Source organism: Ostrinia nubilalis, chromosome 1 (genome assembly GCF_963855985.1).
Source record: "Ostrinia nubilalis chromosome 1, ilOstNubi1.1, whole genome shotgun sequence".
Classification (NCBI taxonomy): Eukaryota; Metazoa; Arthropoda; class Insecta; order Lepidoptera; family Crambidae; genus Ostrinia; species Ostrinia nubilalis.
Window position 1 is genome coordinate 13,887,610 of NC_087088.1, and position 25,593 is coordinate 13,913,202.

The 25,593-nt window shown below is 35.4% G+C and overlaps 4 protein-coding genes across 5 annotated transcripts; all 4 read left to right on the forward strand.

Annotated features, from left to right (window-relative positions):
- Positions 1 to 1,146: 1,146 nt before the first annotated feature.
- Positions 1,147 to 16,599, forward strand: LOC135073383 (protein rolling stone-like). Of its 2 annotated transcripts, XM_063967551.1 has the most exons (5): positions 1,147 to 1,238; positions 6,965 to 7,370; positions 11,723 to 11,833; positions 12,869 to 13,064; positions 14,597 to 16,599. In XM_063967551.1, exons 2-5 carry the CDS (start codon positions 7,085 to 7,087, stop codon positions 14,793 to 14,795), a joined length of 792 nt encoding a protein of 263 aa, XP_063823621.1. In that variant the 5' UTR covers positions 1,147 to 1,238; positions 6,965 to 7,084; the 3' UTR covers positions 14,796 to 16,599. The 2 variants fall into 2 exon arrangements, with proteins under 2 accessions (XP_063823621.1, XP_063823613.1); XM_063967543.1 differs by lacking the exons at positions 1,147 to 1,238; positions 6,965 to 7,370 and adding an exon at positions 9,204 to 9,803 and having other exon boundaries at positions 14,597 to 16,598.
- Positions 16,600 to 19,594: 2,995 nt separating this feature from the next.
- On the forward strand, positions 19,595 to 20,377 carry LOC135073406 (uncharacterized). The gene is made up of 2 exons (XM_063967590.1): positions 19,595 to 19,946; positions 20,178 to 20,377. Exons 1-2 carry the CDS (start codon positions 19,634 to 19,636, stop codon positions 20,360 to 20,362), a joined length of 498 nt encoding a protein of 165 aa, XP_063823660.1. The 5' UTR covers positions 19,595 to 19,633; the 3' UTR covers positions 20,363 to 20,377.
- A 385-nt stretch (positions 20,378 to 20,762) lies between these two features.
- On the forward strand, positions 20,763 to 22,536 carry LOC135073415 (protein rolling stone-like). Its single transcript, XM_063967599.1, has 2 exons — positions 20,763 to 20,976; positions 21,723 to 22,536. The coding sequence occupies exons 1-2, from the start codon at positions 20,837 to 20,839 to the stop codon at positions 21,913 to 21,915; spliced, it is 333 nt and encodes a 110-aa protein (XP_063823669.1). The 5' UTR covers positions 20,763 to 20,836; the 3' UTR covers positions 21,916 to 22,536.
- A 462-nt stretch (positions 22,537 to 22,998) lies between these two features.
- On the forward strand, positions 22,999 to 25,520 carry LOC135073398 (protein rolling stone-like). Its single transcript, XM_063967579.1, has 4 exons — positions 22,999 to 23,336; positions 23,884 to 23,991; positions 24,457 to 24,652; positions 25,246 to 25,520. Exons 1-4 carry the CDS (start codon positions 23,036 to 23,038, stop codon positions 25,427 to 25,429), a joined length of 789 nt encoding a protein of 262 aa, XP_063823649.1. The 5' UTR covers positions 22,999 to 23,035; the 3' UTR covers positions 25,430 to 25,520.
- The last annotated feature ends 73 nt before the right edge of the window (positions 25,521 to 25,593 follow it).

Below are 25,593 nucleotides of genomic sequence, written 5' to 3' on the forward strand. Positions count from 1 at the left end.
GTAAAACCAACTAAACAACAATGAAAAATAAATCCGTACGTACGAAATTAAAAAAAAATATTAACATTGTACGTACAGTAGACTTATGGTTAGGTACCTACCTATACAGCATATTAATCATAGACGAAGTTTAGGTAGGTACTAAGTATACTTACTTTAGTGGTAACTACTAGAGAAGCAATCCACAATTGTTAATTTATGGAGCGGATAAGAACAACCTTTGCCAAATTGAAAATAAATCTTACCTGACATACCAGCTGTAGTTGACCATGATATTATGTGACATCACAATAGTGGAGCCTTTGAATTTCGCTAATGTATTCGGTTACTACAAAACCTTGTGAGGGTCTACCCACACCATAGCCTTAATGTGATATTCAAAGTAAGTCACTTATGTGTAAAATCGACGCGTAAATTGTGGTCGCGATGGTGATTAAACGTTGCGACAGATTTATTTTGGAGTTTATAGCGTGGTGGTCTACTTTATGGTGGTAATGAAAGTACTTGATGTTAGTTAAAACAGAAATAACTTCGTAATAACGGTATTCAGCAACGACTACGAATGACTGCGTCGAACTCTACATACATTGCATCTTCAAGGACACAAATAATTCTTAGTTACCCGTATAATTTTTTTCTCTAATGTTTACCTGAAACCAGCTCCTTCTCTGAGAAGGAGCTGGTTTCAGGTATACATATGTATAATCAAAGACTTGATTTGCCATTGCGATCTATCACGTCATGTATGTTGGGGAGTCTCTATCTCTCTACCGTAGAGACACCATATTTTATTTAAGGTCGTCCCAAGTTTTAACATGCATAGGCCAAGCCATGGGGAATTGGTAGTTAGCTATACAAGAGTAACGAGACCAAACAACCTGACTTTGTGACTACCAAATTAACCGGTCCTGCCATGGCGATCTGACATAGGTGGTGGAGTCTACACCTTACTCATTATTTGTTCCAGTAAGTACCATGCGTAAACCAAGCCTTGGGGATCGCCACTTATCTTCACACGACCAAACAGCCTGACTTTGTACCCTAACCGGTCTGTGGCTGTGGCGCTAAAGCCTAGTGATGCGGCTCCGTGACCTTGCGCCGGGTCGCACGCGCACGCGCTCGCAGCATCTCCGCACCAGTCGCGCGCCGAAATACGCGCACGACGCGCGCTCACCCACCACAATCCGCGCTAACTCACGATAATACGTTCTCAGTGTTTTGTGTGCGAAATATGACGGGTAAGATGAATGGAAAAATAATTATTTTTATTTTTTCTTACTGTATTTGGGTTGGATATTTAGGCTGCACAATGTTTGGTCCAAATTAATTGTTTTTAGGAAATAATGGTTCTTATTTTATTCTTCAAGTTTTTAGTATACCTAACAATATTTAGTTAATTCACAATTTTAACGATAATAGTTAGTGTACAAATGTCAATAAACTCTCAACATTATGTTAGTACAAAAATAGTGTCATAAATTATTTCTGCAACAAAGATCGTTCGTGCCAAAATCACTAGCGTGATTTATAAATACTAACCGCAACCGATACTCGTACCTAGGTAGTTTAGTTAGGCACCAAACCCGTGCCCAAGATAATGTATGCACGCGGTGAATTACCAGAAATCCTCGACCTAAGTTAAATGCTAGTCTAAGGAAGGTAGCCAATCAACTGACCTAAAAGGACCTAACCAGTCCTTAATTCTAGGCTGATGATTTTCGTATTCAATTATTGCTATGGCTGCTAATATTATTACAGCATAATTGTATATCTTTTTATGTTATTAATTATGAAAAAAAAAGGTGCAGAAATACATATTAACACTGCAGTTAACATTTTACGGCTAATGCTTAATTTATAATGCACACACCTGCTCTGCCCAATCTACACTCTAGAATTTTCACATATTTTCTATATCTTATCTGGACTAAAAATTATTCGTACCCTTAAACATCCATGTACACAAATTCTATTTCATTACTAACTAAAATGTCGATTTTACATCGACAAACGTTACATGTACAATGTTAATATTTAGCACTGTGTAAAGTAAGTACTTACTTAAAAGTTTATTAAAGTGGTATGTTAATTAGTGGTTTAGACCTTAAACCACAAGAGGTTGAAACGTTCCAGTCAACAGTCAGTACAGTACTGACAAGTACATACTGTCACATTATCGTATTAGAGAAAATAACAGTATTGAGAAATGAAGGCTCAGTGAGCGACTGACTCCATGAGATATAATAACCGAGTAGCATTCCTTAGGCGGATGTTTAGAAACACTGAATTACTTCACTAAGCAATCTATTGACTGTAAAATTGCTTACTTAAAGCCCTATAGCGCTTAGAATGCTTAATGACTGTCAGTCAAGTACTAAATCTGGTGCCAACTGTTTTATATCTTTAAATGTGAAACAAATAATTATTTCAATCAATGGTTAGGTATGATTCCCATCAAATGCTAGCTAATTAAGTTCAGTTTAATTTATTTTATTTTACAAGGTTTGGGCAATTTACAGTTACAACTAATCGCTAATGATCTACAAATATATGTAACACCTAAATGTACTATTAAGGAAGCAATAAACATATTAAGTATTGAATTAAACTATGAGCAAAATTCCCATGTTTCCCTATACAGGGTGGAAACGATAAGTGATCTCACTCGATTATTTCTAAACTATACATGATATCAAAAAACTAGTTACTAATCCTGAAAGTGCTTTATGAGCTCTATCAAATGGCATTAAAAATAGGTTACAGAATAAACTGGATCTATCCGAAAATTCAATGTTTCCAGCTTCCATACATTTGGTAAAGTCACATTATTTTAAAAACTACACATGATATCGTAAAACTGATTAATGATTCTAAAAGTGCTTCACAAGCTCTATCCAATGGTATCAATATTAGGTTACAGAATAAACGGGATCTATCCAAAAATTCAATGTTTCTTTCTTCCATACATTTAGTACTACCACAGTCATGACACTCATCTCTTGACAATATTATAGCAAGTAAAGCCTAAAACTAATGTTTTACATGAATAATTTTAAAGAAGAATACAATTTACGAGTTTATTTTAAGAGTTTATTATTAAATAAAAAAAATACACTTCTAATATTGTGTGTCTGGCATACATTTAGTATGGAAGCGGGAAACATTGAATTTTCAGATAGATCCAGTTTATTCTGTAACCTATTATTGGTACCATTTGAAAGAGCTCATGAAGCACTTTCAGGATCAGTAACCAGTTTTTCAATATCTTGTATAGATTAGAAATAATCGAGTGAGATCACTTAACGTTTCCACCCTGTATATACGCCTTTCAGTCAGATGCAGTTAAATTGTTACAAAATTAAATGTTCCTAACTTACGAGTAAGTGACCAAAACTAGATTCAAGCCGATTTAGATTAACCTTAATAAGTTTTAAGTATTCAATTTCACCACTTATTACTTACAATTGATAAAGTAGAGACGGAAGTTAGTCATGTTCAAAATTGTAACTTAGCACTTTTTTAGTCTTTATTATGGTTTAAATCCCTTTTGCCTATATGTATAATTTAAGGATATGTACTTTACTTACTAGAAAAAATAAGAGTAAGTTAGCTACATGAAAAGGATTTGGTTTTGATTTTAGTATAAATCAACATAAGATTAGTGCATCGAAAACTACCACGGTACGATATTGTTACATGTAGAACAGAATACCTAAAGCAGTCTTAAACCATTTGAACATTTACCTATGTAACTGCTGCTATTATTATAGTTATACGAGTATGTATAGGCAAACCTCTTCACACAGAGAGCGCAATTTTAAAGCATAGTAAAATACTATGTGTTCGAATACAAGACTTACGTGAATCACGAACGCGGAGAACATCGCCTGCGCATCCTGAGGTCAACTGGGCCGAGCGGATCCGCGGGTTTCTCTACCCTTGCCTTTAATTAACAATAATCAGGTTATGTCATTGAATAGTTTGCCTATTGAAAACACCATCGAATAAATTTTGAATAAGATTTATGTTAATTTAATTCAGAGAAGTTCAAAGTCCAGTAAATATATTGCTATGAATGTGAAGCGGACTGGTACGACTTTGGCACTGAAAACTAATGATAAATAACCATAACAAAAAATGTACAGCGATGGAAAATCATAAAAAAAAACACTGTGGCATCTTACGCAGTTGTTATAAGAGTGATTTTACAACAAAAATATATAGTCTGATGTGCGGATTGTCGTTCAGATCATAATTACGATTCCACTGATTATTTTCCATTGCGTACCTAGCCTTCCTGGTTACAGCAATTAACTCTACCGTCATTGAATCAATTGACGTAAAGCACTATAATTATTAAGGATCTAACAATCTTATTTTTTGCATCAATATTGGCTGTCCAAACATAATAATGAATTAAACTGTTTGTCTTTTTATTGGTTTCGAGGTACGAGAATATGTAAATTAACTTCACATACATAGTCCAAGTTTAGAATAGCTCTTAATTTAGGTACAGGTCATGTTATGCCCATTCGTCGGAAGTTAGAAGAGACAAAGCTGCTTTATATCACTGCTATTATTTTATTTCTTAAAACAGGACTATAAATGATGCAAACTCTAGAATCTAGACTGAACATGTGATCTTTAGAAAATCCCCTCCGAATGATTATCAAGATGACTTTACATAAAAGAAATCTGGTCGAAGTGCATCGTTAATAAAACAAAAAGTAATAAACCGGATCGCGTGCTAATTTTGTTCTGTTCAGAAATATGGAAAGAATGTTGACTTAAGTATACCTGTTGTGATAGGTAGTTTACTCATTATTAAATTCAGTAGTTAATTTTTATGAAAGGGCTGAAATGTATTTAAATATGCTCGCCAACGACTATCGTCATTATGTAGGTTTTTTTTAATGAAACATTTAGGAGCAATTTTAAGAAAAGTGCACGGAAAAGACAACTAACAACAGAGAAAATTGGTATGTAGTAGGTCCAAGCTTTTAGCAAATTCCTTTACAACTGTAATAACTTGGCTCCTAAACAAACTGGTTTTAGTACTATGCGTGCACTACGAATATAAACACACTTTGTGACAGATTATGATAAAGTAGAAAAAAATCAATTGTAACATAACAATTTATTGAAATAGGTAGGTATATTATAATATTTACAATTTATGTACAATAAATTAGTATAAAATACTAATGCATTTGAAATGACGCGTTCATTGACAAAGTCTTAATAGATATAGCCAAAATATGCATTAAAGCTTGCAAGTTGGTTAAGTGACATTGACATCTGTTGATGGACCTCTTAACCTTGGGTGGACTTACATCAATATTATAAATCACAGATCGTTAATTACTATGTGGTAATTTTACGTAAAGTGCCGGTAGTACTGCCATAACTCCATTCGAGTCGGTCAGCAACCTTCATGGTATGATTCGGTATATTCCAATCCCTTCATAAAAACTGTTATTAAGTTATTACTTCATTTCGTAAACAAAATATGAAAATACACACCTTAAGAAAATTGGTTTGGGAAATAGGCGTTGGGAACGGATCTCCTCAATCAATCGGATTTTCGACCATGTAGTTGCTCCCCTACTGTTGCTGCTAATGAAATGGTGCAATTGGGGAAATCTGTTTTTAATTTATTCATTTTACTTGATAGCTCTACAACCATATTTACCCTTCCAGTAAAACTTTGAGCGTCATTCGATAACTAAAGACTCATATTTTAACTCAAAAGTAGTGTTACAGTTTACACTGGAAGGAAATGTATTTCGTTCCCAAATTCACCATTGTAGAGCCGCAGGCTAATGTTACTCGATAGAAGTAGGCTAAGCCCATGGTTGTGCCAATTTTTGACCGGTAGGAGACCTCACTTGTCATAGCTTCGACCTTGACGTAGGTACCTTTCAAAACTAATCCATCACGCATTAAATTTGACAATTTGGAAGAGGGTCTCATGTGCACGACACTGGTTGCGCTATGACACGATGCGTACGACGTTGTTAAGCATCACAGTGTGGGACAATTTAAATCACAAAGACTGATTGATCTTTAAAAATCAAAGGAGAGTTCACTATATTTTTAACCTTTTTAAGGTTCGATAAAATGTAACTGATTGGCGTATGTTTACGCTTCAATTATCTAATAATTTTATTATAAAAACTTATTTTTGGATGAAACAACCATTTCATTTTATTTTATAAAGACAAAAAAGCATCATTTCATATACAAATATTTAGTTTATTTTTATTCCATCATGCTCATCATTTACCAACTCATTTTCATTAAAGTCATAATTCGACATGAATAAAACCTCGCGCGTTTTGATGAATTAATTAATGATTTATGAATATTCATATCACCTCATCTTCAGGTCAAACCTTAAGCTCATGACCAACCACACTGGTGTCATAAAGTATGCAAAAAATTTGAAATGGCCTCCATGTCGAGGTGCTGAATAGTTTGCCTTGGTATAAGTAGTCGGAATTTGATAGATGGTCAAATTCGATACTGTTTATTGTAGGAGTAAGGCTGCAGTGATCTACAAGACATCTGGCTGGACCAAATCTTTAAACTTTAAACTTAAAATTGAAAGTACACCTAATTAACGTTTCGTTTTGTAGTTTTATATCAAAATGCAAACATAATAGGATTTGCCAACTAAGCTAATTTAGGTATTTCGCTATTTACCGGTGCCGCGGTGCGACAATTCACACGATTCTAGACAAAACTATTCCATTCAAGTAAAGTTAAGTAATACACACATATGATGGAAATCCATAAATACATACATGTATACTTAATTGTAGTGTAGTTCATAAAAATTTAATGTTTAGGTATTTCTAAAATGTTATGATACGAGTATAATTAGAATAATTTTAATAACTTGAAAAAACGATTTGAATTTTTCAAAATCTAGTTATCTAATGTGTTCTTTAATTTCTTCCAGATTCATACCAAAGTTTGCATGGATGCAATATATGACCTCTCCAACTTAGAGCATTAAGTGCGTGAGTTGCAAAAGGTCACTGACAATTCATACAACAGACATCAGTCAAAGACAAGCAAGATGACGCGATGGGCCTGGACTCCTCGCTCGTGCGCATGCGGCGCGTACGAAGAACCCACCACAGACCAATTCGGAAAAAGCTGCTTTGACAGCATATCGCCTCTTTACTGGCGAGTCCCCATCCTCCTCTGGGCGCTATCTGTGACCACCTGGTCCCTCAGCTCCTTTTGGGGCCCAATAGAAATGTTCTTCCTGTACATGACCCACTGGGGACTGCTCATGGTCGCATTGGAGTCGGCATTCGGTATCGCCATGTGCGTGAAGAAATCCAGAAAGCAACTGCCTGGTAAGTTGTTTAAATAGAGAATGGAATGTTCAGACGGTTTGTTTGTTAAATGCATTCTTTTAGTGAAAAAATTGTGTTTATTAAGAAATATTTTTATTTTTGCTAATTAAAAATCTAGCAATGACGATATTACAATGACTGATGATCACAAATACCTGATTAACTTAAGTGTAAATGAGTTAACGTATGTCAATGTTTACAATAAACTACACAACCGTCGCATGTCGGCAAGCAAACAGCATAATCTTTTACGCACTTCAACGCAAGTAGAGTCGAGGCTCTCCAAAATTGGGATGCACGTATTAAGGTGTATTTATATGACGTGTCGTGGCAGGAAAATAAATATAGGCTCTTGAAAAAGCATGATGAGAATGTTAATCGCGAACATTTGTTGAGAATGATAAACGAGTATTCAGGTTTGGCATGCTGACTCGATCTATTCTTATGCCAGGCTGAGGTATGCTCCCCGCTGTCAAACACCTGGCCTGCTCTCTTTAGACTTAGTAGAGCAAGTCGAGCTACGGAAATAATTTCCATCATCATCCATAAATAACTGAATATTTTTGTACCCACCATTTGATTTTGGAGAAAAATGCAACAAAATTACTCAATTCAGTAGTTATCTGCTTCCCTTACTAGTCTTAACTTAATTAAATTAGTTGGTACATTTTATTTAGATTTTATTTTATTTGCGAAATACAAGAGCAGCTGGGAGCCAATTAAAAATTGAACACAGTTCAATTAAGGAGCGTTCTGCTTTATTATTAAGGCACAAAATGGGTAGGTATTCCTCTTTGTTCTGTCTAAATAAATACGAGTAATTACTAAAAATATTATATTATATAAATATAGTTTATTACACATTTGAATTAGTAGAGTTATCAAGGGCAGGTTTCGCAATTAATTACATGAGTGTGGTATTATAAAATTGCAATAAATCCACGAAACACTACTAATGTTAAATGTTATTAACAAATAAGGTTTAAAAAATTATAACATCTAAACATCATCCTTATTTTTATTATGATAGTGACCAATTAAGCGTGTATAATTTAAACATGCTATGACTTGAATTTGAATATTAATAAAACTCGAAAAGTTGAAGAGAAGTTCATTACTTCAAAACAAAGCCATTTTGAATACTTAATAACCTTATTCCAAAACTAAATTACGAGTATTTCTATATTTGGTTATTTTCCTCTATTGCAAAAATACAATAAATCGCGTAAGCAGGTAAAAGTTGATGCTTAACACCAACTCAAGAGAAAAGTAAAGTGATCAATTTGGTTCAATGAACGAATATTGTGGTTGACAGTTTAAAGTACTGAGTAAAGTACCTACAATAAGACGCAAAAGACCAATGTTCGATACCTATTAATGTCAGTAAACATATTGGGTAATAGGACCCGTATAATAATGACTCTACATTAATATAAATCCGCCGGTTTTGCAATAACACGTGCATTAGGCACTAAATGCAGAGCGTAAATGGTAACCTATGGGTTAAAAGCGCCATAAAGCCAAGTTACAACAACTGCTGATATCATCATGCGTGCCAAAAAACACAAAAAATTGTGTCATCTCACGTGTATTCAAAATACATTGCATTTAAGTCTTACTTATGGCATTCCAGGTAATCTCACGGTCATGATAAGTTATCGCTTCCTAGCGATCAAACTACACGAGAATTAGGAAACAAGTGAATTAAAACTAATTATACTGATACTGATTTGCATGCGCAGTCGAATGCAATTAATAAAGCATATAGACACTGTACTTGTACAATCGGTCGCTAAAATTATCGTCTTCGTTCGGCCAACCGCCGACGAACTAGGTTATGTCGTAAGACCTTGACTGTTGAATAAGCAACAAGTTCAGTCTCTCAATCGCATCGCAGTCCTACGGTTCGTTGATTTCGCTGTTTTCTCCAGAACCAGTCAGTACAGATGCGAAAACAAGCTGCGATAAACGCGGTCCCGTGTTGTGATATTGTTTCAATATAATTTATTGATAGTATCGTAATAAGGAACGTTGCAGTTTTGCTCATTAAGCGGTGAGCAGCCCGCGAAACAAGGCCAAAAGGCCAGTAGCCGGACGGTGCTTTGTGAGTGTAACCGTAAAAGTCGTTACGTACAATGGAAAGTGTGGCGTGCTTCAAGAACCTCAGGTGGAGGAAGTGTCTTCTCGAGCACAGCTCGCCTTCGGACTTCTACGTGAGCTGCTGGCAGAACAACCACCTGTCATGGCCTCTATTACTTCTGCGACTTTTCCTCTTCCTGTTTTCGGCGTGCGTGTGCGTCGCCTCGTTAATTTTGGAGCCTCACCTGGCCTACTGGCTGATTTACTTCACGCACTGGGGCTTCATCCTTATAGTGGGAACCATTGGGTTTTCCACTGCCATCTCCGCCTATGCATACTTTCGAAGACCGATTGGTAAGCATTCGTTTCAATGACCTCGAATATTTATAACGCTTTGTTTTGAGTGACGTTGGATGACGCTGTAGCTTTGTTTGTTTCTTTTTCACCGACGAATGAATGTATCTTTGATAAAATATTAGATAAACGTGTACAAAGTTTTCGTTTCCGTTAAAGTCTTCGGAAAGACCTAGTTAGGAAAGTATTTACGGCCTTAAATATCTTTATCAGCAAACGTCTAGGCTGGAATGAATGTGAACACTAACTACATCCTCTGACGGACTAATTAGAACCAAGGTCCATACTTATAATTGTTGAACTTTACTTTGCTCGTCCAACCATCAATCGAATAGTCGAACTGTTTACCTATTTTTTAATTATGGAATTATTATTCTTTACTTCAAAACTTCAACAATAGTAATCGATGTCCATTACTTTACTCCAAATTAGAGTTAAGTTATTGTCTAAGAACAAATTTTGTGTTTTTATTTTCTTTAAAAACATTGGTAATAATTAAACGTAGGTACTAACCAGAGGTTAAATGATGTTCTTATAACTATCCTGTCCATGTCTATTGTTAATAATAAAGATCGGGCGCACGTAGCTTAGTTGAGATCACGTCTCGCGGCCGACCGACCTCGTGCCGCTTGGAGCCCTAACGGCAGATCACAAGGGCTCTATCTTTTATCCCCTATGACTAATAAAACGAAAAAACTTGAGAAAGGTTATGTTACTCTTTTTTAGATGAGAACAAATAATATTGTATTAGAAAGTATACGTATTTCAATATTTTCAGTTCGTTCAGCAGTCTAAGGTTTTCGCGAAAAGCGATCCGATACAGACAAACTAATCTATACTAAACTCCCCCAGTCCAAGGGCATGAAAAAATTGCTTTACTACCTCAGTAGGTAGTCGTAGAACGGCAGAATATTTTTTTCATGGTAATTGATTATGTTGGAAATCATTATAACCGGATAATAATTATTTACAACATATAATATCCTCACATACTTCTAAAATTGTGAAACATGTTAATTTCCTACTCGAATCATTTTTTTTTAGTTATAGCTGTAAGAAATTTACGAAATCTAACCAAGCTAGATTCCACAAAATCTATGTAGAGTCATAGAAGAATGAAGATATACCCAGTTCCAGAAAATACAGTGCAGCTGCGAAGTACCTAGTTAGATAGTTACTCGTAATGTCAATTTATGATTGTAATGTTATCATGTTACTAGACGTTTCTAACTGCATATCTCGCGCCTCAAATAAAATAGTCTAGTATCACTATCGGACTATCGGAATAGGTACTTATTAAGTAATTTAGGGCCACTTCCAATGGATCTATGCCACAGCACTATTAAAAGGTAAAGTGACTTTGAATAATATTGACGGAACAAGACTAAATATGTATTTATTATTAAAATGTTCAATATTTGAAATAGGCCTAGATCTAAAATATGTTATGCGATAAACAAACAATTTCGTGTTCATGCTAATACTGACGTCATCACACACAACACCGGGCTATGTTTGACACGCTCGTTTGTGTTTGTAATGAGATAGAAACCTTGATCTTAAAGCTTACTTCGTTTTATATCCTACCAATAATATAAATGCGAATTTTTTGAAAATGTAATTATGTTTATTACTCTTTCACGCAAAAACTACTTTATTATATGGATTTTGATGGAACTTTACATAATAGGAACATCAGAATATAATAGAACATAATAGGTTATAATTAAACAATAATAACTTAAGTAGGTGACAAACTTAATTTCAGGCGGGTGAAGCTAGCTTAATATAATATACCCATTATTAATATACTTAATATACCCATTGATCTTCTGAGAATGTCTTCGTTTCCTTTACAAAAGGAAAAGGAATTTTAATCAGTTACATTTAAGGAAGGTTTTTGTTTATTTACTCCTCAGATGCAACATTCGGGCTGCCATGGTACGTGAAGGTCTACTGGGTGCTATACAACATTACTATTCCAGTGGCTTTCCTCATCACCGTTTTCTACTGGGGAATCCTAAAAACTTGTAAGTTTGAACTTATCTTTTAAACGTTAAATATTTACGGTATTAAATAAATAGTTAAATAGTTATAGAAACTCCTTTTCAAGAATATATTTGTTTTAAAAACTACATAAGTTAAACTTAAACCTTCTTAAGTCATATCCTGTGATCATACCTTTTTCGGTTTGTAAATCAGCGAACTCTACATTTTCGCTAAGATGCCTAAATGCCTATATTAGGTTTTGGCCATGAATTATTTACACATTGGCCACAAATATTGATGTATGGCAAACCTCGAACGCAGAATAGTACTATGTATTGACAGACGTGCGTTTTGCAAATGTTAGCGCACGATGATGTATAAGAAGGTAGGTACGTTACTTATTTACTTGCCTAGTCCGTACGCGTAACTCAACTTACCACGACTGTTCCTTAGATCCAGGTTGAATGCTATTTACGATGTGAATGATATGTGTGAATAATGTCCAAGCTTTAATAATCAACTTTTTGCCCTTTAGGAAAAGTTGTTACATTTCAACAGTACCTACGCTAACATACGATGTTTCAAGTCTACTTTTTCATTCACCTATAGATAACTAAATCATTCATTTGTTTTATTTCTATTCATTGATGTCTTTCAAAGCATATTGATATAGGGTCAAAATATTGCAACAGTGACTTCTACGAAGCAGTTTTCAGACCCTTATTGAGTCTCGTATAAATTTTCCTAATAACTAATGGCACTAATGAAGGCCTCCCAAACCCGCCTGGATAGCGCGAGGAGTGTATGTCAGACCCTCTTTAACCTCTGAACACGAGATGGGGCAAAGGGCGTCCACAACAGTCCTCCATTGCGTTCGGTCTTGAGCTTCGCGTTTAATCTCGCTCCAAGTCTCGCCGATTTTCTTCGCCTCATCTGCTACCGTGCGCCGCCAAGTTTGCTTGGAGCGACCACGTTTGCCTGCAGTAGAGACTAAAGAAATGATCCTAATGATGATGATGATGATGAAGAAAGCGATTTTCGCCCATTATCTAAATGTTTTTTTTTATAAATTTCAGCCAACAAGATCCAGAACTACGCGCCGAACCCGGTTCTGGACATAATGCTGCACGGCATCAACTCTCTAGTGATGTTCGTGGAGCTGGTGTTCTCGGGACACCCCAGCCGACTGCTGCACATCATGCAGCCCCTGTTCTTCGCGCTGGCCTATCTCCTCTTCACCGTGGTCTACTTCTACGCAGGGGGCAATGACCCGTGAGTATACAATGCTTGGAAAATTACTTGACTTTTCCCTTTCGCAGCAATGAACTGAATGTGTTGATAACATATTATGATATTAGTTTGTAACAATACTACGAGTAGATACAATATTTTTTCGGGAGTAGGCAATATCTTTTTAAAAATCAGTATAAATTTTGAAAGCGAATCGGAAACTTTTCCCATCCAAGTACATTACTTAACAACCTAGATTCTTTTTTAGAACAAAAGATCTACCGAAGATCTAGATAATTACTATACCAGTTTAGACAGATTGTATAAGTGATTGTGTATTGTCCAAATAATTTGTTTTACCAGTTACAAAAACAGTAGGTTTTTCTAATTTCCTATTTGAAATGAGTCAACAAGCAGATTTATCTAAATGACCGTCATTTAGTACCTATCATATGCACAATGGCACTATCTCGTTATTTTATCATTGATCAGTAAAACGTTATAATTTTACCTAACGATCAATGAATAAACGATTACCTATACAATGCACATCAAGCGGCATCTAATGTACCTACCTAGTTGTAATAGGTGTGATTTTGCAATTAAATACATTATTTGATTCTGCTGCTGTACCTACGCAATTTGTGTTTTATCGAAGTTTTATACAGTTCAGGATATTAATGTTTATGTGGTGTCCGTTTATTTAGTTGCCTCATACTACCGAATTCACGTCGAATTATCTACGAGTCATCTATGGGCTAGCTAGATGATTGCATTTCCATGTTAGACAGTAATATATTAAATAGTTAAACGATTGCATGCCGTTAGTGGCGTCTAAAAATTTATTTTTATTGTCTAGTTATACTAAGCATGTCGAAATATCGTCGGTGCGATCAATGGGAGAAACCTTGGCAGTGTCGCAACTCCTGCAATTGGTACTTGAACGTCTATTGGAGCTTCAAATGACCTTTTTATAATAAGGAGATAAATCAAGATATTCCGGTGACGTACACACGAGTAATATTTCGTAATTCGTCGACCTCGACGAGGTCACCGCTAACTTAGTTTAATGACCAGGGACATTCAAAAATATAAATTATGTAGAGTCGGTAATATTCACACAATATCGAATCGTGTAACCATTATTAAATTACACGGCATTGCAACATGTGATCATTCGAAGTTGAACATTCATTCTCGTTGTCTACATGAACTGCACTGTTATGGTTGCCCTTGACTAACTAGTGAAATACTCTGAATTTTCCTTTCACGAACGTAAAATTTGTTTCATTTTGATAAATTATTTATAATTATATTAATTAATTAAGTAAAAACCCATGGTTTGCCTGCTTTTGAAGTACTGATAGCATTTTAATATCAGAAAAATAAAAATAGTATAGGATTTTTTTTCCTGCTGGAGTAACGAAGTATAAAATGTATCTGATTCAATGTGCTCTTTTATTTTAATCAAAGTAAGCCTCTCCGGAATATTTGACATAAATCCCTCTATAGCATGACTCCGCAATAAAATATGGGTTATCTGCCACTTGTCATCATCATCTTCTGTATTTCAGCTGGGGCAACGCCTTCATCTACCCCGTGATCGACTGGTCGAAGCCGGAGCAGACGCTGGTGGTGGTGACGCTGACGGCGCTGTTCCTGGCGCTGATGCACCTGCTCGTGGTGGCCGTGGCCGCCGCCAGGGACGCCATCTCGCGGCGCCTGCGCACCACCGCCGGCATCTACAACGACGGCTTCGGCGAGGAGTCGTAAAGTGCTACTGTTCAAACTTACTTGGGATTTCAGCAAAGACTATGTTTTAGATAGATAAGCGTACTTGAAGATGCATCCCTTCCTAGCTACTACGTCTAGTTTTGAAGATCTAACTCGTAAAATCTACCCCATGATCGACTGGTCGTGACGCCATCGCGCACCACCGCCGGCATCTACAACGACGGCTTCGGCGAGGAGTCGTAAAGTGAACAGCTGCTCAAAACTTATTTGATATTGCAGCAAAGACTATTTTCTTCTTGTCGTGTCGACAACAAACCTATACAGTGTCTGTCAACTCAAAATTCCGCAACTTGTTCATAAGTGGCGTTGTCAGTAGCATTCATTGAATCTTCCTGCGCGTTCAGTTGTTTGGGCAGACTTCATTTTGAACAGTAATTATTAAGCTCACTCGTAAGTATTATCCCGTCCTAATACGTCTAGTTTTGGATGTTTGAGTTTGTGATTTTTTTATCCATTTACCACAAAATCCTAGAAATATAAACCAAGGTATAACAAATTGGTTCTCGGCCCTCTAGCATGTAATAAATGACGTGACCCCATGATGACGTGCACATCCTCGACCATGGCAGAACTACGTAAACAACTGTCTTACCTATTACATAACGTTCTCCGATCAATGACACTATAGTATGATCACATTAGGTTAGATAATTTTAAATTATTTAATGTTGTAGTATCGATACTCTATAAATCTACACTTTATAATTGAAATTAGAGTTTATGGAAAACTTGTTATTATCTAATACCATGTTTAATGTAGAGTTTTCAGATGAATCAAAAGACATATCAACAAAACTTGTTTTAGTTTATAAGGGAACTGAATGGGTTCTATTATTAGGTATAAGAATTGTGTTGTGGAAATAAATTCGTTTTACGTATACCTAAGTTATGTAAATAGTTGTAAACTCACAAAATGTAGTATAGTAGGTATAAACCATTTTGATTTAAAGCGGACTGTGATGTAAGTTATTAACCTTTTTTATTATGTTTGAGAAGATGTATGCTACAATTGCTTGATACGAGTATATTATATTACAAATAGTTACCAGGATATTACCTTTTTGCTCAATATTGTCTTTATTTCTCCAGATCGTTAATTTTTCATTAATTTTCTAGACCGTTTCCAATTTTATTGTTTACTCCCTGTATTTTTTCCCAATCTGTCCTCTATTGTTATGAATTGGTTAGTTAGTTGTGCTGTGAGTGTTTTTAATGATTTTGATGTTGATTTTATTGAAAATAATTCAATTAAATTCAACCTTGAACTATCGAAATGCCGAAATAGTAATAGTATAGGTAGTACGAATATGTGTATTGTTTATTATTAGTTGCTTTCTTATTACATCGTGTTTGCTCAATAAAATTATAATGGCCAAATAAGGCTGATCTCTTAACAATCCATGTAAATTATAATACTGTTAATTTAATCGTTACTTTTCAACATTTTTAAAAGCAATTTAAGGAAGTAAAACATGAGATGGGATCTCAGACATTATAAACTCTATTCAAAATTGATATTTTTTTTGAACAGATTTGTTTTTTATTTTATTTTATGCAAAATCCTATTAACAATATCTTTTGTTTAATAATTTGACTGCATTTTATGCACTTTTAATTATGTATCAAAATATATGTAAGTTAATCTTATAAAAAATAATCTTTTTAATATGGCTAGGTTTTGGTACTTGCATACTTTAAGGTAGGTATTTATTTGTTTCTATGTTCAAATATTTCTAAGAATTGGATTTCATAAACTTAATTAAAAAACAAGTACAATGAAATAAAAAAATAAGTACCTAATACAAAGAAGTTTTATTTTGTAAATAAAATATTACAAAATTAATAAGAATCTTGATTTTTAATAAAACATAATGATTGCGCGGCCACAGACAGCTTTAATGGTAGGTATAGTGGGGAATTTTAATGAGTTCAAACTCTATCAAACGCACAAAAAATATACATTAAAAAGTATACCCTCGATTCGAATTCATTATAGTATGTAATGACAATTCATTTTTATTGTGTTAATGAATGCGTCATTAGAATGTGCATTTTTATTGATAAAGCGATCGAATAGACTGCACTCTAAATGCAGTAAACATATTTAACTACTGAATGAAACTACTACCAGTGTGTAGACCATATTTAAGCTCTACGTATGAACTTGAGGATACTATGTGAATGGCTTTGAGCTGAAAATCGATAGGCCAACGAGGTTCATTAATCCCAAGACCCAGTGTTAAGTGTAATAGTGATTTAAGTTCATTGACAAACTATACCATGCCATGTTCACGGGTCAGTCAGTTACTGGAGTGAAGTGATATAGAGCTGTTCGTTGGAACCGTTATTATTAAAAATAGTTTTTTCCTGAAAGATTACAGTACAAATTTAGGGTTTTACCAATTTGCAGCCCACACAGCAACCTACATACACGTGTATATATATTTTTGTAAGTATTATTTATGTATAATTTAAATTGGTGACCCATACCATAATGCATAGGTACATAGTATTACGTCCCTATTAATTTAATTAAACAGGGAAAAGTATATGGGACCACTCTCAGCCCTTGTTGCTAGCATAACTTTCACGCAGGTAGTTTTTAAAACTACATATAGGCTACCTGAAATGGTATGTAGTTTTAATACCTTGTAAAATATATTTATTTATATTTTTAATCCCTTAAGGAATGTAAGAGACCTCTGTAAATATACCTTCAAAATTGCGAATAATATCTAAACACTTCTAAATATTAATATTCTCAGCACTACTTCCCTCCCTCTATCTATTCCAGACTAATGAGTATTACCTAAGTCAGTTTGTATTATAAAAATCCCATCAAAAACAATACTTGTCAAAAAAACCAAGTCTCGCAACTCAGTTGTTCTACGGTAAAAAGTTGTGAGATCCATGTAATACCAAATCCAGGCCAGGAAATCTTTAACGTTTTACATAAATATATTGACTTGGCCATCGCACTAAATAATTTAATTTACACGTGTTTTCATGCGATGGCCAAGTCAATATATTTATGTAAAACGTTAAAGATTTCCTGGCCTGGACTTGGTATTACATGGATCTCACAACTTTTTACCGTAGAACAACTGAGTTGCGAGACTTGTTTTTTTTGACAAGTATTGTTTTTGATGGGATCTCATTTCTTTTTGTATTTTGTAGACAGCATAGTTATGTATCTAGAAAACTGGACCGAAATTGAAAAATTTTACTCGACTTGGCGGTTGCACTACCGTGCCCCCAAATATTTTAGTTTTTCCTTGATTCATACACCAAACACTACTTATATTCCAAATTTGAAGCTTCTAGGTCTGCTAGAAGTGCCTTAGAATTTTGATGATCGGTGAGTCAGTCAGTCAGTGAGTGACAAAATTAAGAAACTTTGACCCGTTATAATTCTTAAACTAGGGGAGACTGGGTACGGTTGAAACAATTTTGCTTTTATTGTCTATAATTTTCTTGTTTAATAACCAAGTGACGATTACGATACGTGAAATTGAAATTTGAAGTTTTAGCTATGATATGGCTGTATCATTATAGTTCCCGGGTTACTATTTATAGAAATATACGCAATTTAAAAAAAAGAAATTTTGTTTCAACCGTCCCCATGCCAGGGGCGGTTGAAACAGCGATTGGGATGTGTTGAAATACATACAAATAATACAATAAGTACTAATAAAACGTGTTTTATTTATCATTAATAATACGAATATTAAAATTATAGTACCACATGACGACATTAATCAGTCTAAGTATTTAATATTTCTAAAACATTAATTAGCCTTTGATTAGTAGTAAACATTTAAAAAAATAACAAAAATATGATTAACTAAATCATATTTCCAAACCTAATAAACATTAATAATACAATAATATTAAAATTCTGAATAAAATTAACGAAAATCATTTTTTTTTTCAAACCATACTTTTCCGCCGTCATCCGCAGTGAATCTCAAGCTTTTACCACCTCTAATGCTTTACTAAGTCAATTTCCTCTCTGGAAATCTTCTTTACCCAGACTCTCGGTATCTACAAAAAATTAACATTAATAAATTTTCTGTTTCAACCGTACCTACCCACAAAAAATGTTTCAACCGTCCCCAACCCCACATTTGGTAAAATATACTTTATAGTTTCGACACTAATGATAACACATTAAAAATAGTTACTGGCCCTTAATACTTACTTTTGGGCAGTAAAAAACAATATGGCGTTTTGCACACAACGTCAACGCCTTAGGAAGTTTTAGGCACTAAATTCGTGTTCGGACCTGTTGTCCGCTTCTTTTTCCCCTAGGACCCCTAACTCCCCGTTGAACCGTTTACGAGATATTTGCTCTGTTTCAACCGTCCTTTGTTTCAACCGTACCCAGTCTCCCCTACTGGTTCAAATTGAATGAAATTTGAAATATACCGTGTCTTTACAATGCCTGCATAGCTAATGAAAATTCAGCCTTCTAGTTTTATCCACAACGAAGTTACAGGCGGTCGAAAATGGCCTGAATTGCTTCGAGAAAAGGATGGTACGGCCGTGCCGCTTTTTTGCTCGACTTGGTGGGGGCACTGCCGTGCCCCCAGATTAACAATGACTATACATTATACTTTCATAAATTTTAACAACAGAGACGTTTCGTTTGATTGTTTCTCATTATCTACTACCGGTATGAATCAATATCATGCAGAAATCGTGATACGTCACATTCAGACTCTTATCGTCGATGATCCACAGAAATCACTAATTCTAATCTGATAAAAAAATACCAGGCCCGCGGAAACACGCTCAGTGACACCGGCTCCGTCGACATGGGCGCGACTAGAGAATATTTTAAGGATCAATTTAGTGTGAATAAACTCACTTTGGATCATGGGAATGCTTCGGAGTTCTACGTGGGCTGGTGGCAGACTGGCCAGTCGGCGGTGCACCTGCTGTGCCTCAGGCTGATTCTGTTCCTGGGATGCATCGGCATCTTCACCACATCCTTGGTCATGACGTCAGAGGCATTCAGCCTGAACTACTGGGCGATCTACATGACGCACTGGGGAGTGTTCATGATCATGGTGACCAGTGGGCTGGCCTTCATGGTGTCACTAATTGCCTGCATCAACGGAGATATAGGTAAATGTGCATGATTTATTCTCGAGTTCGTGTTTTGTATATTAGAATAACTTTTTTAGGTATTTGACACGATTGACCAATGATTCTCTAAAAACACTTTATTTAATCAATCGATTGAATAAGTAGCCCTGAAAACTTAATTCGTTTTTCAATTAACTGTAAAATTTGATTTTCAGTGAATAGCTAGTCTATAATAAATAAATAAATGTTCATGTTAATGTGTCTTTTCAGATGCTGATTTCGGTTTGCCATGGTACGTGAGGGTCTACTGGGCTTCCCTCGTCATTACGGTGCCCGTGGCCTACTTCATCACAATATTCTACTACTCTTTCTTGACAGCTTTGGGCAAGTTTTTGTTTAAGAATTACACCTTTAACTTTAGCTCCTACAGTAAACTTGTAGTAACTTTTCTCTGACTCTTAATTTGTCTTCGTTTACTAAATCAGGCAACAATAACCTGTTATTTTTTTATATTATGATTTCGTGTTGCACAATCAAACATTATTTCACTTCATTAATCATGAATTTAAAAAATTATACAAAGCTTTAAACATGACGCTTCAGTTTCCTGCCAAAAAGCATCAAAGCTTTTGTGTAAACATCAAAGCTTCTGTCCATGTTTTCTTGCCCATTTGACTTCTTTATGATTTCAGCCTAAGGCTGGGTTGCACCATCTTACTTTAACTTTAACAAACGACCAAAGTCTGACAAACTCCATACAAAAAACACCTATTACGATTAAAGTAAGGTGGTGCAGCTTTTATTTAGTTTTTAGCTGATGACTAAAACAAATAACAATTGAATGTAAAAATTATTTACTTATTCTGTTAATTTGTTCTTTAGCTGAAGAATTCGCATTCAATCCCGTGCTGGACTTCTTCATCCACGCCATGAACTCGATAGTCATGTTCCTGCTGCTGATGACGTCACGGCACCCTGTGCATCTACTGCAGTTCGTCTACCCGTTCGGCTTCGCAGTGGTCTATATGGCCTTCTCCATCATCTACTACTACGCGGGAGGAACTAATCCGTAAGTTTTCTATTTACTACTATGGCTAGTGGCTACTTGTGTTAAGTCATGTTGAATGGGGAGTCTTACAATGATTGACAGTTTAAAGAAAATTTTACTTTTGAACTTTTAGTTTTCACAACAAGATCAAATATTTTCGGTCATTTTTCTTAAACTTTACCTCAAGTTGGGTTATTTCTTAGAACGACGAGTGGAAATTCTCTTTGTCGTCTTGTTGTTCTACTCTTCAATATACCTCAACGAAAGTGCATTAGTAGTAGTTAGATGTTGTGTGAACTCATTTTCTATTAACCTTTCAAGAAATGATGTCAATTCGATACCGACCTATTTTAGATCAATATTTTAACCGACTGATTCACAATTGATATGATGACACTTAGTTTTAACGCTTCATCATTAAACGATGAATCATTGAAATCAAAGCTAAGAAAATGATATATCTTTCGACTCTGAGGTTTTGGGTTTGATTCCCAGGTGAAACACTCGTTGCTACTTTATTTATAATCACTTTGTGTACTTAATTTACTTTCTGTTTGGTTAAGAATTTACTGGCTTAGGGATTAGAATTACGATTAAGAAAACCTTGTGCATGTTAAAGTCTTCGGCCCGATTGAGTCTAGTTAGAGTTGTAACAACAACTTAATGTTACAACGATTAGATGCACTCACACAATAGACGAAGTTTAACCGTATAGTGACACAGGTACCTAGTACGTGAAAGGCTAACATTAAGCTTTTTTATTCCAGACAAGGCGAAGTCTGGATATACCCAGTGCTGGACTGGTCCAACCCCGGCTTGACCACGGGGGTGGTGTTTGGGTGCGCGGCGCTGGTCATCATCGTGCACTGTCTGGTGGTGCTCATGGCGCTGTTCCGGGACTACCTCACCAGCACCTGCCTCTCTAGCAAACGGAACAGCTTAGATATCGCAGAGTATTGATAAAAACGTTGGTAGAGACAGAATTTGTACCTGGCCGTCGCCAAGACCGGGTCGTTGGGATTAATAAAACTTGTCAAGAGTAGAAAAGGGAAATATGTAAAATATTAAGCTAAATATGGCATGAAACGTAATTAAATGTAATTAGTATCTACGATTAGATGCGATTTTGAAACTAAAAAAAAGTTTTCACAATCATATAGCGTTTCCAAAGCAGTTCATCCAAAGATTGTTGATGTTTGAACATCATTGCCCAATAATATGATTCAGCAAAATCTTTGTGCAATGCAACAGCAACTCAAGTTGACTAATATAATACGTTTAAAAGTGTATTCATTCTTCATGGAATTTATGTACATGAACATCTGATAGAGCTCTATTTACTATTGGTGCGTATTAGTGATGTAGAGCTTCTGAGGATATTGAACATTAACGGTTCTTTATTATGTAAAAGGTATTAGTTTATATTGTTTAAATGTGGATTTTTGAACAATACAAAATTGATACTTCAAATTAGTTAGAATGATTGTAGCTGTAATAATTTATTCGTTTTTGTTTTCAGGGTAGGTAGATTTAGGCTAAAGTGTTTATATTTTTGTAAAATAAATTATTTAATACATCCAACACACTATTTTCATTTCTTTTATATAATTGTATTGGTTTGGAACTGACTCATAAAAACTGCATAAGTAAGTGCTTATACCTACCTAAAGTTTTTATCTTATTACGAATAATTACAATAATGATAACAAGATAAAGCGTTCGTATTTTAATCTATAGGTATATATGTATCGCAATCTTTTTCCGGAATTTTAGAATAAATATTAAAGAATACCTTAAATATATTTTATAGTTAACATAGGTACATTTTTGCACTTAAGATGTGCAAAAAAGTTGACAAAATTCTACGTAGGTAAACCCTTGAAAAGCCGATAAACGCGCAAAAGCGCTTTTAAAAATGTTAATTCCAAAAACAAATATATGACAAGATGCGTTTTGTTAGTTTTTATAACAAACCCCAATCTATACAAAAGCGCCATAACGGCTAATCTAAGATAAACGATATTTTTTATAAACTCAATTTTATCAACACCACGCAGTCGCTAGCGTCGCTCACGCCAACATGGCTGCGATCCGAAAACAGTTTCAGTTGGATAAATTAATGTTGAAAAATGATACCGCTTCAGATTTCTACCTTGGCTCTTGTCAGTGCAACCGGAACGCTCTGCCTCTGTTATGTATGCGACTCGTCCTGTTCCTTGGCTGTGTCAGCATGCTGCTGTCCTCCATGCTACTGCCAGAGAGGATCGTCGACATCGCCCACTGGCCCATCTATATGACACAGTGGGGCCTCATCATGATCACCGTTACTTACGGGCTCGCGACCGCTGTGTCTGCTGTAGCGTACTTCAAAGGACCGATTGGTATGTCATCTAAGGCCTTATTCACAAACTAATGGATGCATCCTTTACAATCTGATAGCAAAGCAATTCGTGTGTTGGAGAGCGATATAATGCACTGCGATAGTCGCTAGGATACCAAATCGTCTAGCCAAATACTCACTTGTTTTATTATCAGTAAAATGTTGTATTTGTTTGTGTAAAAGTTTTATTTTTTTACGGTTGCCGCAAGGCAACCAGCAATGGTTCGTATCTAGACTAATAGGCCAACTGTGATTACAAGTGCAAATCAAGATTTTTAATTAGTTAACATAATAAAATAAAATAAATGCACAGAAAGTTATAAGTTAAGATCAATTAACTTCCGTGCGGTAAAGCCGCTATTTCCTTCACTGATCTAATTTTTGTGTTTATTCTTGCAACTTTTTTTGTTTCTTATTATGTGACTATTACCTACCTTAACGACCGTCTATTATAATTCATAATTACGTCGGGTTTCACAGAACAGCGAATATTCTGCAGAATTTAAGGGACGAACTTGACAAAGTTTCCCTTTTTATTATTGTTTCAGATGCAACTTTTGGCTTGCCGTGGGTGGTCCGACTCTTCTGGGGCAGCTACTGCATCGCGGTACCACTCGCATTTTTCATCACAGCCTTCTACTACCTCCTAGTTAGGCGTATGTACACATGTTTGTATTTAACACGGTAGAGGGATGGGTTGACAAAATGTCTACCTATATAAATATCAAAACGAAAAGATAAAATAATGCTCATTGACATGTACTCGTAAGTTACTATGGAAGTGGCTTTCACTCCTGAATATTGCTACCCCATCGGCATACCCATTACCATTTCAATTTGCTAATCCACGGCTTATATTCAGCAATGGATACCCTGTCACTGTGGCTGGAATGATGGTGATGATATTACATGGAAGTTCTAATACTACTGAAGCAATAATAGCCCAAACGCGTTCAAACCCCGCCGCGTCGTTGAACTATTGTGGTGGCCCACTTGTAACACAAGCATTTAGCTTACCACGAGGGGTGAACGGTCACGAAAAACGAATACTTAGTCTGAATTATCAAATCCGTTTATTGAAAGTCTGGTAATCAATATAATTATGTATAACTTGTTTGCAGCTACTATCTCCGAGGCCTTTGAAATAAACGAAGTGCTAGACGTGTTCACTCATGGCATCAACTCAGTGGTGATGTTCATACTGATGATGACGTCCAACCTCTCGATATACCTCGTGCAGTTCGTGTACCCGATGGCGCTCATGCTCGTCTACATGATCTTCAGTATCATCTATTATTATGCAGGAGGAACTAATCAGTGAGTAATCATTTATAATTGCATAAATTAGTATGTTTTTGTATTTATGTGTATGTCTATTATATTCATTTGTATTATGTTATTTATTTTATGTAATCTTATGTAAGTAGGTATATTATTAAAAATGTAATTTTTTTGCACCGCCTTACTCTTTCTGCATGACCCGTGGTTGACTGGCAGAGAATGCCATCCGGCATTAAGTCCGCCACAGTGCATTGTTAGTTTGTGTGCTGAAGTTTAAATAAATAAATAAATAAATTAACCACATTTTTTCATTGTTTTTAACTCTAATCTCAAGGGATTAAGATCTATTTAATTTAACTTTTGGCAGAATTATGCGTTTAAGGATATGCATTATTCACCTAGGTTCATCTCAAGGCTACCCTTGTCTAATTTGCGTGCGGAAATTATAAACTAACGACTGAACGAGAACAATAAACTGCTGAAATGGAAGCTTATTATACAATTATAGAAAACTCATCTCTGCCCTTTTTTTCCGTATTTTTATTGAGCCTTGGTATATTCAAATCATCCAAGTTTTTTTCCTAAAATCTTTAACATATCTAAAATACATATGTACATGTATTATTCAGGAATGGCGATCGCTGGATATACCCCGTCCTGGACTGGTCGGAGCCCTCGACAGCCGTTGGTTCGGTGTTCTTAGCCCTGGTCATGATCATCAGCATCTACATTCTGGTGTTCTTCATGACGCTGCTCAGGGACCTGCTCACGCGACGGTTTAGGCACACTACTTTACTTATCACTGATTTATGAAATCTAAATGGAGAAGAGACTCTAAAATTCGATATTCTAACGTAAATAAACCTAGTCAGAAGTTATAAATTAATAAAAGTTTAATAAATAATATTCTTTTAAGTGCCTCATAAAGTTTAATTAGTCTTTTCAATAAATGAAACGAAGGTCAAAATCAATTTTGG

Bases quoted from the DNA above. Each gene is read 5' to 3' on its own strand.
- LOC135073398 (XM_063967579.1), top strand. From the start codon at position 23,036: ATGGCTGCGATCCGAAAACAGTTTCAGTTGGATAAATTAATGTTGAAA. The intron at 23,337-23,883 runs GTATGTCATCTA...TTATTGTTTCAG, and splicing joins GTACTTCAAAGGACCGATTG to ATGCAACTTTTGGCTTGCCG. The intron at 24,653-25,245 runs GTGAGTAATCAT...TGTATTATTCAG, and splicing joins TATGCAGGAGGAACTAATCA to GAATGGCGATCGCTGGATAT.
- LOC135073415 (XM_063967599.1), top strand. From the start codon at position 20,837: ATGAACTCGATAGTCATGTTCCTGCTGCTGATGACGTCACGGCACCCT. The intron at 20,977-21,722 runs GTAAGTTTTCTA...TTTTTATTCCAG, and splicing joins TACGCGGGAGGAACTAATCC to ACAAGGCGAAGTCTGGATAT.
- LOC135073383 (XM_063967543.1), top strand. From the start codon at position 9,506: ATGGAAAGTGTGGCGTGCTTCAAGAACCTCAGGTGGAGGAAGTGTCTT. The intron at 11,834-12,868 runs GTAAGTTTGAAC...TATAAATTTCAG, and splicing joins CTGGGGAATCCTAAAAACTT to CCAACAAGATCCAGAACTAC. The intron at 13,065-14,596 runs GTGAGTATACAA...TCTGTATTTCAG, and splicing joins TACGCAGGGGGCAATGACCC to CTGGGGCAACGCCTTCATCT.
- LOC135073406 (XM_063967590.1), top strand. From the start codon at position 19,634: ATGGGCGCGACTAGAGAATATTTTAAGGATCAATTTAGTGTGAATAAA. The intron at 19,947-20,177 runs GTAAATGTGCAT...GTGTCTTTTCAG, and splicing joins CTGCATCAACGGAGATATAG to ATGCTGATTTCGGTTTGCCA.